The following is a 16604-nucleotide window of genomic DNA, read 5'->3' on the forward strand; positions in this document are numbered from 1 at the left end:
CTGCCGGGGCGTGCCAAGGTGGCCTTCGTGCTCACGGGAGTGCTCATTTTTGCCCTAGCGCTCTTTGGCAACTCGCTGGTGGTCTACGTGGTGACCCGCAGCAAGGCCATGCGCACCGTCACCAACATCTTCATCTGCTCCTTGGCGCTCAGCGACCTGCTCATCGCCTTCTTCTGCATCCCTGTCACCATGCTCCAGAACATCTCTGACACCTGGCTGGGGGGTGAGTCCGAGACCGCACCTTCTTCCCTAATCCCCAGCCTGCCAAGGGGCTCTCTGTTCCTTACATTTCCTTCTACCAAATGAATCCGGTGCTTTTTCTTAGAACTTCCTCACTTGTGATCACTTGGAGAGAACTTTTTTTGCCACTTTTTATTCAGTCCAACGTTTCTTCTCCTTGTCTCTTAAAGTAGCAGTGAGGAAAATGCTTAGGAAACGTACAAGGCAGTGAGGTGGGGAATGTACCGCTTTCCAGTTATTTCAACTCTTTTTCTCATAATTACCAGGATTTTCCTTTTTTAAAAATAAGAATAAGAAAAAATATTTCACATGATAAAAATCTTGGAGTAGTTCTTTTAAAGATGGGATTAACACTCAAGCAGGGAGAAAGAACACAGAAAACATATCCCCTCCTGATTGAGGAGGATTGAGAAGGAGACACTGATTTGTCTTCTTTCCTTAAAAGGGGAGTGGAAATGACCGAAAAGCCATTCAGAGTCATTGAACTGGGAGCAGTCTGTGGAGGCTGAAAAAAAAAAAAATAGACACTTTACTTCCCTAAATATTTCAGTCTTTCCAACGACACAGCTATCCTTGTAATCCCTAAACAGTATTGCTGTCTGTTGTCACCAATGTTCATGGTGTGCCTTGGGGAGGAAGCACTGCTTGTTTTGTACCCCATTGTCATGGATGGGTGCATCCTTGAGGCCACATGAAAGATTTTTAGAAAGTGTATGGAAATACAGAGAGAATGTAGGAGAAATGGATCATTATGCTTTTAAGCCCTGCCATTTCCGCTCCTTTGCTACGTCTTTAAATCTCACTAAGGGTCTTTCTTTCATCTTACCATTAACAATTTGAGATCTTACCCTGGCATTGTTTTTTTTCCATTAATTTGCATTGGTTTTATCATTAGTGGATCAAGAGGCTAAAATCTTTGATTCACACCTCCTCTGTAATGTAAATCTTTCCAAAAATGCATTAAACATTAGAGAACATAGCATCCACTTGGGAGTGAGACAATGCAGGAATTTGCAAACTGACTTTCTGATGCACTCTGGTGAGATCATGGTACTTAGGCATTTTAAAGTTGCCTCATGCATCTAACTCCATAAAATTAATGGGTAAGCTTTTGATCATCATATATAACATTTTTTGAGGAAAAGATACAGGAGCTTTCATTTCTGCATGTTTGTGAAGACAGATTTATGAAGCATATATGTATTGCTGGATGATTATAGCTCCATTTGTAAAGGTAAACATAATTAAGAAAAGTGGATGTTATACTTGGAGTTCAAAGACCTGGATGACTGTTTTGGCTCTAATACATGTTAATTCAACACATCTGAGTCTCCAATTTTCAATAAAATACTAGGAATTCTGGAAGCTTGGAGGTGGAATGAGGCAGATGTTTAGCCCCTAGCCATCCTAGGAAATCAAGCCTGGGAAAGATTAAAAAGTGGATCTTCCTTTTGAAGGACTTGGGTGGGCACTGCAAAGATTTTTCTTAAACTTTCTGTTTTCCTTGCTTCCTAGTTCATGGAGGACATTTCACTTTAGCTTCTAAATGCTGAAAAAGGGTAATACATTGGGTATATATTTTACAGCTTAGTGTGAGGATAAATGTGTTAGTAAAAGTACTTTGAAAAAATTGATTATTCCATGTAAGTATGAGGTATTAATTCTATTAAGGATTGTTTGATTTTAGGTGGTTTTTGTTTATATGAGGCTAGATTTATAAAATAAATATTTCTATAAATCAAGTAAGTAACACCAAAATTGAAGTTCAGGGGAAAGAAGAGAGCTTGCAGAATTTCTGGAGATAGTGATGCAGACAGATTTAACTTGTCCTTTATAGGATAGGATAATAATTGCAACACTCCCTTGATAAATTAACAAAAGAGCTTTCAAGGGATGTAATCTTATAGTTCAAAGTTAATTCACAATCTATTAATTTGTAAAGCTATTGGGGATCTTCTTTATGGCAAAGCATTTTACCTTGATAATACAAAAAATGAATAAAGCTTATCTAATGCCTTTTTAGGCTTTAGAGAATAGGAACTATCCCAGAATGAACAAATATAGGATTTAATGGATTCACTCTGCTGTGAAAGCATAGAAGTCAGGAAGGCTTTACCAAAGAGAAGACATTTGAGCTAGATATTGAAGTATGATCCAGATTGTTTCTAGCAGAGAAAGAAGGATTGAGTGTATTCTAGGAAAAGGGGTCAATCCAAAGTTCAGAGGAAAGGAAAAGGTGGTGCATTCCAGGAATGCTGTGGAAGTCATTTCAAGAATATAGTTTATACGTGAGCAATGGTGGGAAATGAGACAGAAGAGTAGGCTAGTGCAAATGAGGAGCAAAAAGTATATTATCAGTTATACTAAATCTAAAATATGAATACCCCTCAAATTCCTTCAGAGATGAAATAAGAAACATAAATGGAACAGTGGAAACCACTAGGGGGAAACAGTGAGGTAGGAAGTCTCCTACCTCCATTAAAGTGGGCAGAACACCCTGCAGGGGTGTTAGATCTTCTTTTGTTGTTGGTGTAGTTGGTGCCTTTTGTTTTTTCAGAAAAGCTGGGAATATGGAATTATACGATCTTGGCATATAATTCAAATTTAAAAGTAGAATTGTATAAAAGAAAACCTCTCTGTGGGTTTGGCCACAAATAATTCAGACCTCCAGTTTGTGACTTCTCTTCAAAGCCTCCCTCTCAAACATTTTTGGCAAAAGTAGAGCTGTAAATGACTGGTTTTATTTTTCCTTCTTTTTTTAGTCCACTTATCTCTCTTGCTAGAGACCAATGTTACCTACTGAGTCAAAGCCTGCATTTGGACAAGATACCCAAGTGATTCATAAGCACAGGAAAATTTGAGAAGCACCATTATAAGTAATGATTTTCAGACTTGGCTTCCCAGAGAACCTCCTGAGGGGCTTTGAAAATGATCTATGCCAGCCCCAGTCCAAACTAGTTATATCTGACTCTCTGGAGCCAGCTTGCACTGATTTACACAGGCCATTGTGCGCATCTCTACCAAGCTCCCCATTCGGGGATATCGTGTTGCTGGCTTGAACTCAGTCATGGTAGGAGTATTCACACTCTAGACATCAGCAGCTGCAGATCAGATCTTTAAAAAACCCCGAAACCATACAATTGTCTTCCAGCATACCACTGAGCGAAGACTTTGAGGTTCGTTCGTACAGTGATGGCATCGTAAATGACAGGTGCAACAAAGCATACTCATAAACATTTCGTTTATTTGTAGAAGTTACATTCAGTTTAGAAGGAGATCTGAATTCAGCATCTAAGTATTGCTCAGCATTGAGGAAGTGTATGTGTAATCCTTCTGTGTGTCTGGCACTACCGTCCTGATGCCAACTCTCTGGGGTCAACAGTTGTCCGCTCCCACACCACATCACAGAACTTCCATCATGGAGTTGGTAGGAGTGGGGATTCACTTCCCCCAAGAAGAGTAAATAGCATTTGCTTATGATTTTTTTTAATCACTAATATGAGGATGGGGTTGTATTGTCATAGCAACTAGGAGTCAGGCCTTGGGAGTCCTGTGTGCATTCCACTCACCCATCTATTTGGTTCAGCTCCAGCAGTGAACTTGCCCATTGTGTTCTTGGGACCACAGAATTTACCTATCCTTATTTGCAGCCTGCTCTTCCTTATATTGTCTCTTTTTTCCTTCTCCTTTAATATCTTTCTTCGAAATATCTAAATGTTCCTCCAAAATTCACTGACTGAATTGTGAATTGTTTTCAACTGAATTCAGTATGATATATTTTGCTCCTGAACGATGCTCCAGAACACTTCTCTTTTCTCTAGGTGTCCATAAGCTTCTCTTTTTCCTTCTTACCTTGTATTATTTATGTCAGTCTCTTTCTCTATGTTTTGCCCTTTGATGGTTCTCAAACTTCCTCTCATTTTTTGAGTGTGTGTCCACTGAAGCCTGGGACGCAATCTCTTTTCTTCCGTTGTTTATTTCTGCACAGAGGCTACAATCAGGACTCTCCCTTCTTTGATGATGATTCAGAAATCAGTATTTATTTATCTAATTATCATAAGCCATAGTCACTCTGGTCTGAAAACTAGGCATTTACACATGGATATTTTATTAGCACCCACCATTCTCTCACCCTACCTTGTCTCTCTGCCAAAGGTCTAAACGATTATTAAAAGTACTATGAGTTATTCTTGAATTCAGCATTTTCTGGGTATCTGCTGTGTGCATTGGGATATTGTAGGTGTAGAGAAAGCTATATTTTTGTGGAATTGCTAGGTTTCAGTTAGAGCAGGAAGAGGAAGGTGACATTCAAAGAAAAGATAGACAAGGCAGGAAATTTTGCTGATGTCAGAGTTCCAGAGTTAACTGTGGAGAAAACACAGAGGAGTGTTGAGAAATGGGGAGCTTGGGTCATATTGGGAATATTCAGAGCCTAGATTTGGTCCAGGGGCAAGGGATGGTCTAGGAGAATGGGAATCATGGTGACTGAGATAAAAGTGAATTTAAAACATGGTGGGTGGGGATTAATTCTAAAGGCTTCCCAGAAGGAGGTGGAAAATCATGTCTAATCATGTCTCTTTTGCTCTCAGCATTAATAAGTTGATGTGGGGAGGCCTTGATGGCCTTGTCAGGAGTCCACAGGACTCTCTGCCAGTGTTTATCCTGCTGGTGGTGTAGTCACAGCCAGAGGAAGTGTGCACCCAGAGCCCTATGCATCTCCCTGCAGTCCTGCTGTGGGCACTGAAAAGAATTTTCTAATCATGACTGGCAAATTGACTAAAAGCAATTCCAAAAAAGGAGTTCCAAAAATATCCTAAGTAATGGCAGCCTCACTGGGAGAAGTGTACTTTCACATACACTTAGCTACATTTGAAGACAACTCACTTAGGTAAGAAAATGTGAAACTTAATTTTCTCAGTAGCTGATAGGAAAATTCCTATTAAAGCAGTCATTCTCATTCTTGCCAACAGTTGGAATCACTTCTGGAGTTTTTAAAATGATACCTGTTCCTACCCCATAGAGATTCTGAATTAATTGGGCTGAAAGTGATACCCAGGTATTGGATTTTCAGAAGTTCCTCAATAATATAATTTATAGCCAGGGTTGAGAACCCCTGATGTTGGGTAAATGCTGACAGCACCAAAGCCTAGGCTATTGTGAAGGTGAAAAGAAACAATGGATATAAAGTGCTTAAATAGCACAGTGCCTGCCACATAGGCCAGCACAAGTTTGCTATACGTTACATAAAAAAAGCAATCGGAATTAGAATGCTTGGAAAATGCACAAGTCAGCTGCATAAAGTGAGTCCAACGTGGAGCTCTGAGACAGTGCTCCCATGAAACTTTTTTGGAGTCTTCCATGATCAATTTAGGAAGAAGTAAAAAATGATTAAAATGTAGGGCTGACATGCAATAAAAGATGAAAAGAATTGTTCTCGCACCTGGAGAATGAAACCCTAATTTTAAATTTTTAAATAAAATTTTTTTTCTAATGTTATTTATTTTAGAGAGACTGGCTGACTATCAGTGGGGGAGGGGCAGAGAGAGAGAAAGAGAATCTGAAGCAGGCTCCAGGCTCCACCCTGTCAGGACAGAGCCTGAGGCAGGGTTTGAACTCACCAACTGTGAGATCATGACCTGAGCAAAAGTCGGATGCTTAACTGACTCAGCCACCCAGGTGCCCCTGGCGCCCCTGAAACTCTAATTTCAAATTAGCACACCCCACAGCAAGGTTTTCAGTCCATGTTACCCAGAGCCATGGTGGCTGGTTGGGTGTGTGTGGAGCAGGTGGGCTCCCAGGCTTTATCAAAATAGCCCCTTTCTCTCTTGTTAATAAATAGGGCTTTACATAAGATTTTATAGTTGTATAAAAGAATTTTACTGGAAATAAGAACCAGAAGGAGAGAGGCTGAAAAAGAAATGAACACATTGTATACCACACAAAAAATTAAGGTGAGGTTTTAGAGATTTCAGCTTGATAAATTGTGAAATGGGTTATTAAAGGATATTATTAAACTATTGTGTGGTGAAAAGATCTTAATTTGGGGGGCAAGCTTAGAGCAGAGGGATTAGACTGGAACTATTTCATTATTTGATTGGTGATTAGAAAACATCACTTACACATGTTACAATAATTTTCTCTCTTCCTATAGTATTTCAGAAACCTCGGAGTTCCTGGGGGAAATTTAAATATGGTGAAACTGATGTAAAATCAACAGTATTATGGGGCTTTTTAACAGCCTTTTAATGAGAATGATGAAAGCTCTTGACAAAGACTCAACTCATCAAAGTACAGATGTATAAAAAAATAAAAGAAAGAACTCAAAGAGAGGCCCAGCAGTAGTTTGAAAGTCAAGCAAGATATTGCCCATGGGGCTAGCCTCTGGGTGATCTTCTCTCAAATCAATTATGGCCACATTGTAAGAAGAAAAGATGCCATGATCAGGAAATTCACTAAATTTTCTTGGGAGGCTGGAAGGTGGTAGTAACAGCAGTGGGATTTGTATGTGTCTCCCTGCATAGGACAACAGCGTTTCATGGTTAAAATCAGGACACAAAAGGGGAAGCCTGGGTGGCTCAGTCAGTTAATCATCTGACTCTTGACTTCAGCTCAGGTCACAATCTTGCAGTTTGTGAGATTGAGCCCAGTCGTTGGGCTCTGTGCTGACAGTGTGGATCCTGCTTGGGATTCTCTCTCCCTCTCTTTCTCTGCCCCTTCCCCATTTGAGCGCTCAAAATAAATAAGTAAACTTAAAAAAAAAGGAACACAAAAGGATTTGGCAATGATAAAATTTGAAAAAATTCACTGTGCATTTCAGAGGCATAAAAAAATTCTCTTTTTCATCTGCTTTTCTAGAATATAGCTTAGCAAGTTTTTTGACCATGGTTGGTTTATTAGAATTCTTTTTTGGAGGTAGAGATGCCCATCTGAAACTAACTTAAGCAAAGTGGAGAGGGGGGGATATTCTGTTTCATGGAACTATCTTCCAGCAGAGCCGGATCTGGGTCCTCTGACAGTACCTCAGGGACCTCACCGTCCTTCCTCTCTGTGCCCAGCCTCACTTTTTTCCGTACTGCAGTTTCATTCTTAAACTTCATCAGGTAGTATAAAAGATGGTCCTGGAGCTATAGGCTCACATTTTCTTTAAAACTATCTGTCTCAACTGAAATGTGTATCCACAGATAATTTTGCTGTTTTATTTCCTGCTTTAAAATTAAGGACTGATTTCATTTAAGTTTATTTATTAATTTTGAGAAAGAGAGAGAGCATCAGCGAGGGAGGAGCAGAAAGCAAGGAAGAGAGAGAATTCCAAGCAGGCTCTGTGTGCTGTTAGCAAGGAGCCAGTGAGGGCTCCGTTTCATGAAAGGTGAGATCATGACCTGAGCTGAAATCAGGAGTCAGAAACTTAGACATTTAGCCAACCGAGCCATCTAGGCACCCCTGAGGATTGATTTCTAATTCTTAATTTTGAAGTACTCAAGTGTTGGGGCGCCTGAGTGGTTCAGTTGATTAAGCATCCAACTTTGGCTCAGGTCATGACCTCACAGTTGGTGGGTTCAAGCCCTGAGTCGAGCTCTGTGCTGAATGCTTGCTCAGAGCCTGGAGCCTGCATTAGATTCTGTCTCTCCTTCTCTCTCTGACCCTCCCTGCTCATGTTCTGTCTCACTCTATATCTCAAAAAATAAACAAACGTATAAAAAATTTTAAAGTACTCAAGTGTTTGTTGTTTTTATCTATCTAGGCAAGATATGCAAAATACATCATCCATAGCACCAGGAAGATTCTAGATTATTAAGGACTAGTGGATTTCTCCTTAAAATATAATGTGTTCTTATAACACAGGAGAAATAAAAAAGGTAAAAAGACAGTTTGGCCTAATGAAAATGAATATGTGCTTAGTGTGTACAATACTGGGTTCTAATCCTGTTGCACTGTTTATGGCTCATAAGTTACTAAATTAACAATTAACTACATTTCCTTGCATTCGATCTGCCCCTATTAGGAGACCAAGCAGAGAAGTTATAAAATAATGTGTGATGCTGCCCCCCAGTGGCAATGTAGCAGCAGAAATTGTACCAATTGCAAGATTTACATCGTACTGTATTTTATCAAAGATATTAATGGGTATTCAGTTCTTATGATTTCCCATTGTATTTCAGTATGAAGTATGCAATTTTTACACATTTCTACCTATAAAAGTTGAAACAAGCTTGAAAGTCCCTTTCAATGTATTTATAAAGATTATTTAAACATCTCTTCTTTGTGGAACTGAGATGCATTTAATATCTGCAGTGTTATTTGCAGGTTGACAAATGTGGTGTTTCACATTGGGGCAATTATTTTATTTCTCCTTGATGTAGTTTCCTAATCTGTAAATTTGGGAAACCCATGCCCACTTTATAGGGCTGCTATGAGAATGAATGGCCCTGTGTGTGAAGGACCAGCACCTTAGTGGGTACCAAATAAAAAGAAGCTAATTGTGGTTTATGGCTGCAAATTATTACTATTTAAGTGTTATTAGGAAGGCATCTAGGTGGCTCAGTCAGTTAAGTATCTGACTCTTGATTTTGGCTCAGGTCATGATCTCACAGTTCGTGAGGTGGAGCCCCACATCGGGCTGTGTGGTGATGGTGTGGAACCTGCTTGGGACTTTTCTCTCCCTCTTTCTCTGCCTACCTCCTGCTTGTGCTCACTCTCACTCTCAAAATATAAATATATAAACATTAAAATAAAATGTAAATTTTATTTTACATAAATAAAACCAAATAGACAATAGGAATGATAGTTAAAAAACTGTAATTGCAATATTAATTTCTCAAAGACATGTGATATGTACTTATATAGAACAACTATATAACTTATATATAACTTATTACATAACACGTATAACTTATTTTTGTTAATAAAGTCTTGAATAACTACAATGAAAATATTTACTTCTATATTCAATGAATAGCCAAACTAATCATTTGTACTCAGAAAACAGAGAACAGCACTTGCTTTCATTTATTTCAGAAGCAACAATATATCCTGAAAAGAGGCTTAGTTGGTAGGAGACTTGTAGGGGCTGATGCAGATTTTGTAATTCCTTGCAAGGCCCATGTGTCTTTCCCGGACATGGCAGGCTGTAGCACAGTGTTGCCACGCTAGCATTAATGCAGAGCCATCCCAGCCCTACCGGAATAACGCATGCTTTCTCTTTCTGCAGTGTGCTGTGTTTCATCACCTGTTTCTGCCCCATTTGCGCACAGTTTGGCCTACATAGTTAGACCTCATATGCTAGTTTCTGGGATCTAGAGGACAAATTTCTGAAATGAAAACTTGTCCTGGTCTTTTCCTCAGAAATTTTCAGAACAGACTCCTGCACGTGGACTCTCAGTGGCCCTGCCCACCTGCGTACTAGAGCTTGGAGCCCTAACACACAACACGTATTCAGAGAAGTCCATATTGACTCAGGTTTCAAAGTACTGTCAAGTTATTCTATGGAAAGAGCAACATGTGTGGCTTTTGAAAACTTTCCCCCTACTGCAATATCTACAAACAATAAGGGATTTATTTTTTATGAGGAAGATGTTTATTGAGTCAAAGTCTAATCTTAGTATCAATATAGACCTGACCCAACCAGTGATTTCTTCAGGGGGTTCTGAGGAAGAAAGTTTTACATTTTTTTTTAAAGCAGAGTGATAGAGCTTTGACAATTAGCACTTGCCTTGTGCTTAAAATGAATTTAATGAAGACTTGATGACATAAAACATATCTCTGGTCAAATTCCTGTTAAAATTTTATATTACCTCTAAATAGAATCATTAGCTTTAAAATATAGATCTTCACAGTGTGCTTGCAAGATGCCAAAATAGCTGGCTTATTCACTGAACACATTATTCAAATTAGATTTTCAGTGTTGAGGAAATAATACATGTGAGTTTTATGATTTTGAAGACACAATCTATTTGCCTATTTTTTTGTTTCCTCCCTTTGAATGTAAGCTCCATAAGGTCAAAGAATTCATCTTTCCTGTTTATCCATCATTTAGTTAATTGCACAGTAATAGAAAGTTCTCAGTATCACATAGTAGGATCTCAATAAATATTTTTAAATACATTAAGGTATATCACCTTACTCATCATTGTACTAATGTTTGAGACTTTTAATGCATCAGTTGTATTTAATTTTGCAACTTGTAGACAAATGGGATTGTATTTATCTTTTGTATGTATTTTTGCTTTTTTGGTTGCAAGGAGCCAAGATTCAATTTACCTCAAATAATTGGCATTATGGCAAGTCTCTTTTGTAATAAGGAAGAGGGGGATCTCCTTTCAATTTAAGGACAGTCACAGGTAGGTCTCATGGAAACTGAAGTGGGATCCACAGCAGCAGCTGTGTGGGGTTCAGCATGAGGAATCCATGAATCTCAGGGCTCAGCCCTCCATGTGACTCTGCTCCAGTCCACCATTGGACAAAACTTGCTTATTAAGTCTGATTGCTGTTTACTACAATAGTGTTCAATGTATTGGTTTATTCGATCATTTTACCATCGTGCATCTTCCCCGTTACGCTTTCTACTCTTGGAAAGCTAAATAAATCTTAGGGCTCCAATAGCTCGGTCTTGGTACAGTGTCAAATTCAAAGAGACTTAGTCCAGTGACCAACACTAATGTAAAATAATTTTGATCAAAGAAATTTTAAAAGATCTTAGTTCATTACTCAAAAAATGATTTCTTGAAGCCCATCTCTTCCATTTCACTCAAGCCTTTAATATTATACCTAGAAGTGCCTCACAAAACTTTTTTTTTCACCTTGCAAAGATCATACGTCTTTTCAGAAAACCCAAGACTGTAGTGTTGCCACACTAATATTAATAAAAAGTGCCCTGACTTGTGCCCTCATCTTGCAATGCAGGATATCAAGGTCTCTCATCTTCCCTTTGCCATCCCAAGGAAGCCACCTTTGATTAAGAACATATGCTTCAGTTACCTTGTGGCATTTTTACTGCCTACTTCCTTCCATTCATCCTCATCAGTCTTTTATAGTCTCCCTATTTCTAATCCTTTTCTACCCCCCTCCTTCTGCTTCCTACTCTCTCCCTCTGTCTCTTTAAATTTCAGTCTTATTTATGCAAAGATCCCATCCTGATATGTGACCCAAATTATTCCACACAATCTGCTTAATAAAACAGCCCATAGAGAGAACTATCCAGCAGGCTGTCTTTTACTTAAAGAGAAAAAGGTAAGGAGAGAAAGAAGCCAGGAAACCTCAGACACTAATTTTATCCCTGTCATATTTGTATTTAGATTTCCTATTTTCTCATAATCCTTGTGGTCCCTGCTCTTCCTCATGGCTATTTTATATATCCGTTGGCTTCACCTCACAGTGCATCCATATTCTAGTTCCTATGTCTTGGCCCAAAGAGAAGGAATTTGACTGGCTTAGACTTTGGGCCCAAATGGTTCAGTCAGGAAAGGGCTGGGAGAAACAGGTGGGTTCCTGTGATCCATATGGGGCCTCTCCTTCTGCAGAGATGCGGAGAAAAGGCAGGGCATTTGCCTGGCAGGACTGGCCTGAGATAGGATGTAGCTTGGGCTCTTTCTTTAGGAAATCCCTACAGGCTGCAAAACGCACGAGGCTTACAAAGAGTTCAGAGTGTTAACTGACTAATTCATGTCTTTTAACCGATCTGTGAAATTCTCAAATTTTTGAAAGAACAGTTCTCTGTGATCTATTTGTGAAGTTATTTCAATAACAATGATGAGAATTTCAAGTCAGCTAAATATGAATATTGGTCAGTTACTTAAACCACCTTTGCTTTTTAACCTTGTCAGACTTCATTTTCAATGGTCTTTTTTGTAGTAAACATGTCAGAGAAAGACTTTTCCTGTATTTAAAGCAATTCCATACACTTGAACTCTTTTTCTCTCTTCCTGGAGAAAGGTATATAGCAAAAAGGAAAAGAAAAAAAAAACTTTTAAAAGGAAAGAGAACTGGGGAAAAACATCCACATTTTTCTAATATTGTCAGAAAATCTTGACTAACAGATGTTACTGACAGTTGGGAAACTGACTATATGAGAATGGAATGTGATTATCTTTCATTAAAACTTTAAGGACATCTCTAACGGAAAAAAAAAATCTTCAGTGAGAAGCCTACAAGTCAAAGTTGCATACTGAGCTATCTGGGTACTGCATCGTTTTTAACATCTTTTCAACATGTTTTCAGCTCTAGGTAGCAGCAATGGTAGCGTATTACAGATAATTGAAGGTCTTTTTTTTTTAAGTTCCTTAAATAAAGGGGTAGATAAAAAGTGGCTGCTTCTCAGGTAGCTGGAAGAAACTTTACTTGGCGACGAACTGTACTGGCTCCTTTAATTTGAAAAAGGGAGAAGGAGCTCAGTGTCTGGAAGGAGAGGCTGCTCCTTTGCTAAAACTGTTCTTGTGGGGAAGAGCACTGGGTGTTATATGGAAACCAATTTGACAATAAACTATTAAAAAACAACAAAAACAACAGTTCTTCTGCCTGGCAGAAGAAGTCATTAGGTCAAGTAGTGGTAGGACCCACATGTGGCCCAGTTACCTTGGTAACAAAAATGAGCCAGGAAATAGTGTTCCCTAGCAGCAAAATAGAAAGTCTTCAACATACTGTGTGCTTTTCTTGCCATTTAGAATCTGCTTTGTGGACCAGCAGCATCAGCAGCACCTGGAACGTTGTTAGAAACCGTCTCAGATGCCATCCCGGGCCCACTACGCATGTGGTCCATATGCACAAGGGAGCTTGAGGCTGGTTTACAATATACCATTGCTGTGTTTCACTTTTGCTTCTGATGAGCCCGGGACGGGATAGATTATTTTGACCAATGGTGAAAGGCTACCAATGAGCACTTTTCATTAGCAAATAGAATGGCTACTTCTCTTTGATTACCTATTGTACTACAGAGGCAGTTACTACAGTAACCAGGACTTATGCCATTACTGCTTATTTTCCCAAGGCATCATTATGCCAAAAAGGGCACAGAATTTTGTACACAATCAACTTTATTTATTTGCTTGATTTGTTGTGACAAAAATCAAGCTGATCCAAATTAAATGGCTGAAAATTTCCTGAGTAAATAAGCTTTTATGAAACTGTTTACCCTGGTTTTTCAGAAATGACATTTCCCCTTAATAAACCTCTAGGTTATTGAATGCTTTTTCTCCTTTCTGTAGCCGATGTGTGGATTTTCAGAGTGAAATCAAAAGGATTTTGTTGTCAAAAGATATTCTTTAAATAGATTTTGATACAGCTTTTTCCATTTATTCATTTATTCACTCATTTACTCATCCAACTAATATTTATTGACTGTATAGTAGATGCCAGACACAATGTTGAACTCAAGATACAAGGATGAACAGTACACGGTGTAGATTGTGTAAAGATTTTGAGAGACATTAGACTTCCTGGAAAATATAAGTAGCCCATAGCCCTGGAGTTTAGCGTTCAAAGGGAAAGTGGTGAGAGATGAAACTGGAGAGAAAAGGAAGACAGATCATGAAGAGCCTTCTACTACATGTTAAGGAGTTTTAACTTCATTTGGAACAGAGGCATCACTATTCTAATGCAGTGAATTTCAGAATATGAGTTGTAATCTATTAATGAGTAATGAAGTCATTTGGTGAGTCAGGATTAGTAATTGAAGAAAAAAACACAAATACATTAGAATAGAGAATATCAAAGATCATTTACATAAAAAAAACTTTTGTTTATATGTGTACACACACACGTGTACATATATACACACAGTAGGAAATACCTTTATGTGTATGCACGTGTCTGTATGGAATATAAAGGTATTTTTTATCGTGAGTTGCAGTCAGAACACTGCTGGGAAGGGAGTCAGGTTAGAGCAAGTCCAGTTGACCATAAACAGGTTAGACCCAGCAGAACTCAGCAGTGCTTTGATTTGGGTCTGTTGTCACACAGTGGCTATACTTTTTAACCAACTCTCAGCTTTGGGTTACTAAACTGGAATAATTGATGATGCAATTTATAAAGAACACAGATAATTGAAAAATATATTTACCTGTAGTTGCTAATAAAGTAGTAAATTTTTTTAAGTCCATTTTGGAATGAATGTGTAGGTGTAAATGAGACTGACAAAGGCAAACTGTTTAGATTAGATTATACCAAAAAGCAGAGGTTGAGTGGAAGAATGGCTGTCTTACATATGATTTTTGCCTACAACCTCCTGGCTATCTGTTTTTATTACTATTACTTATTACTATTTATTAGTAAATTTATTACTATTATTACTATTATTAATAAAAACAGCTTTTATTGGAAAAAAAGTATGTACTCTCTGTGGGTGATGCAATATAATTTTCAGACTGTGTTAAGTTAGAGATTAGTAAATCATAGCATAGTATACCCACCACTCAAATACATTTTAGGAAAATATTACCCCAATAAGATTTGAAAAACTAGTATTTAGAAAAACAGGGAGGGGATGCAATAAGAGATGTGGAAAGTGTAGAGATGAGATGTGGAAAAGAAAGAATGGAGATAATCAACATCTTCCAAGTCTAAATACACACACAGGTTGCTAATCGAGTTGTATTAATTGGGCAAGTAGTGAAGTAATTTAGAAGAAATAACGATGTGGGGAGCCTGGGTGGCTCAGTCGGTTAAGCATATGACTTCGGCTCAGGTCATGATCTCACAGTTTGTGGGTTTGTATATATACATACGGTATATATATACTGTACTGTTCTATACTATTGTAATTTATTATAAGAATTGGCTCACATAGTTATGGAGACTGAAGAGACCCGCAACTTGTTGTTTGCAAGCCGGAGATACAGGAAAGCCCCTGGTGGCAGTGGTTCAAAGACCTGAAGGCAGAGTACCAATGTGTAGATTCCAGTCCATGTCTGAAGGTCTGAGAACCAGAGACGTCCAGGGCAGAAGAAGAAAAATCAATTTCTCAGCTCAAGCAGGCAGGCATTGAACAAATTCAACCTTCCTCTGCCTTTTTGTTCTATTTAGGCTCTCAGAAGATTAAGTCATGCTCACTCCTGTTGGGCAGGACCGTCTGCTTTACTCAGCTCACCAATTCAAATGCTGATCTCTTTTGCAAACAACCTCACAGACCCACCTAGAGATACTGCTTAACCAGATATGTGGGCATCCTATGATTCAGTCAGATTGACATCAAATTAACTATCACAAGAATTTGTCTATGAAACACAACCTTTTACAACTTCCAAGAATAGTGATTCAGATACAACAGAGAAAGAACAGAAAAGAAAACAAAACCAGAAAAGAAGTCATTAAACATATATTTATTGGCATTATTTTTAGTTATAGTTTACTTGAGTGTTATTATGTATCTGATGGTATGCTAGAGCTAGCTTGTACCAGCTCATGAGAACCAACTGTGTGCATCTCTTTCCAACTCCACATCCACTGACACCATCTTGATAGTTTGGAATTGGCCACGGTGAGAGTATTTACACAAGGGAAATTTTGCAAGCATTGCAAATCATAATCATTTTTCTTTTTACCTTGGAGAGCTGGTTGTTAACAATTACCAGCACACTTCACTTGTATCCCTTGTAATGTAGGTGACAAACAATAGATGGCCTTCTAGGTATTACTTGCCACTAGTGCTTTAATGTATATTTTTCTTTTGTCATTTCTCAATCAGCTTTAGTTCATTTTTTAAATGTTTTTTTTCTTTTTTCTTTTAATCTTTTTTTAATGTTTTTATTAATTTTGAGAGACAGAGAGAGAGAGCACGAGCAGGGGAGGGTCAGAGAGAGAGGGAGACACAGAATCTGAAACAGGCTCCAGGCTCTGAGCTAGCCCTCAGCACAGAGCCTGATGCGGGGCTCAAACCCACGACTGTGGGATCACCACCTGAGCTGAAGTTTGACGCTCAACTGACTGAGCCACCCAGGTGCCCCTAAATTTTTTTTTCAATGTTTATTTATTTAAATTGAGAGAGCACGAGAGAGCGAGCAAGAGCAGGAGAGGAGCAGAAATAGAGGGAGAGAATCCCAAGCAGGCTCCAAGCTATCAGCACATAGCCTGATGCAGGGCTCCATCCCACCAACTGCAAAATCATAACCTGAACCAAAATCAAGAGTCAGATGTTAACTGGCTTAGCCACTCAGGTACTCCAACATTTTGCTTTTGGTTTTTAAATATTTTGATTCCTTTATCCTTATCTGTATTCAAACAAAATGATTTGGAGTACTACTTTGTAATTAAGTGTTTATTTGTGGAATATTGTCTAAAGTCTGTTCTCTTTCCATGAAGAACAGCTGGGAGTGTTTATGTTTTGGCTTTGTCTGAATTCAAAAAGCCTCAGGGTCCCTGGGTGGCTCAGTCAGTTA

General features: G+C 38.6%; 1 protein-coding gene across 1 annotated transcript in view; it reads left to right on the forward strand.

Annotated features, from left to right (window-relative positions):
- Positions 1-16604, forward strand: part of QRFPR (pyroglutamylated RFamide peptide receptor) — a gene marked incomplete at its 5' end in the record, with an annotated part of 45750 nt that continues 29146 nt past the window's right edge. Inside the window, one exon of the mRNA XM_029951198.1 lies at positions 1-223. Coding sequence (XP_029807058.1) covers positions 1-223 — 223 coding nt within the window. The remainder of the gene's footprint in view (positions 224-16604) is intronic.

The sequence above is a fragment of the Suricata suricatta genome, chromosome 1 (assembly GCF_006229205.1).
Source record: "Suricata suricatta isolate VVHF042 chromosome 1, meerkat_22Aug2017_6uvM2_HiC, whole genome shotgun sequence".
Taxonomy (NCBI): domain Eukaryota; kingdom Metazoa; phylum Chordata; class Mammalia; order Carnivora; family Herpestidae; genus Suricata; species Suricata suricatta.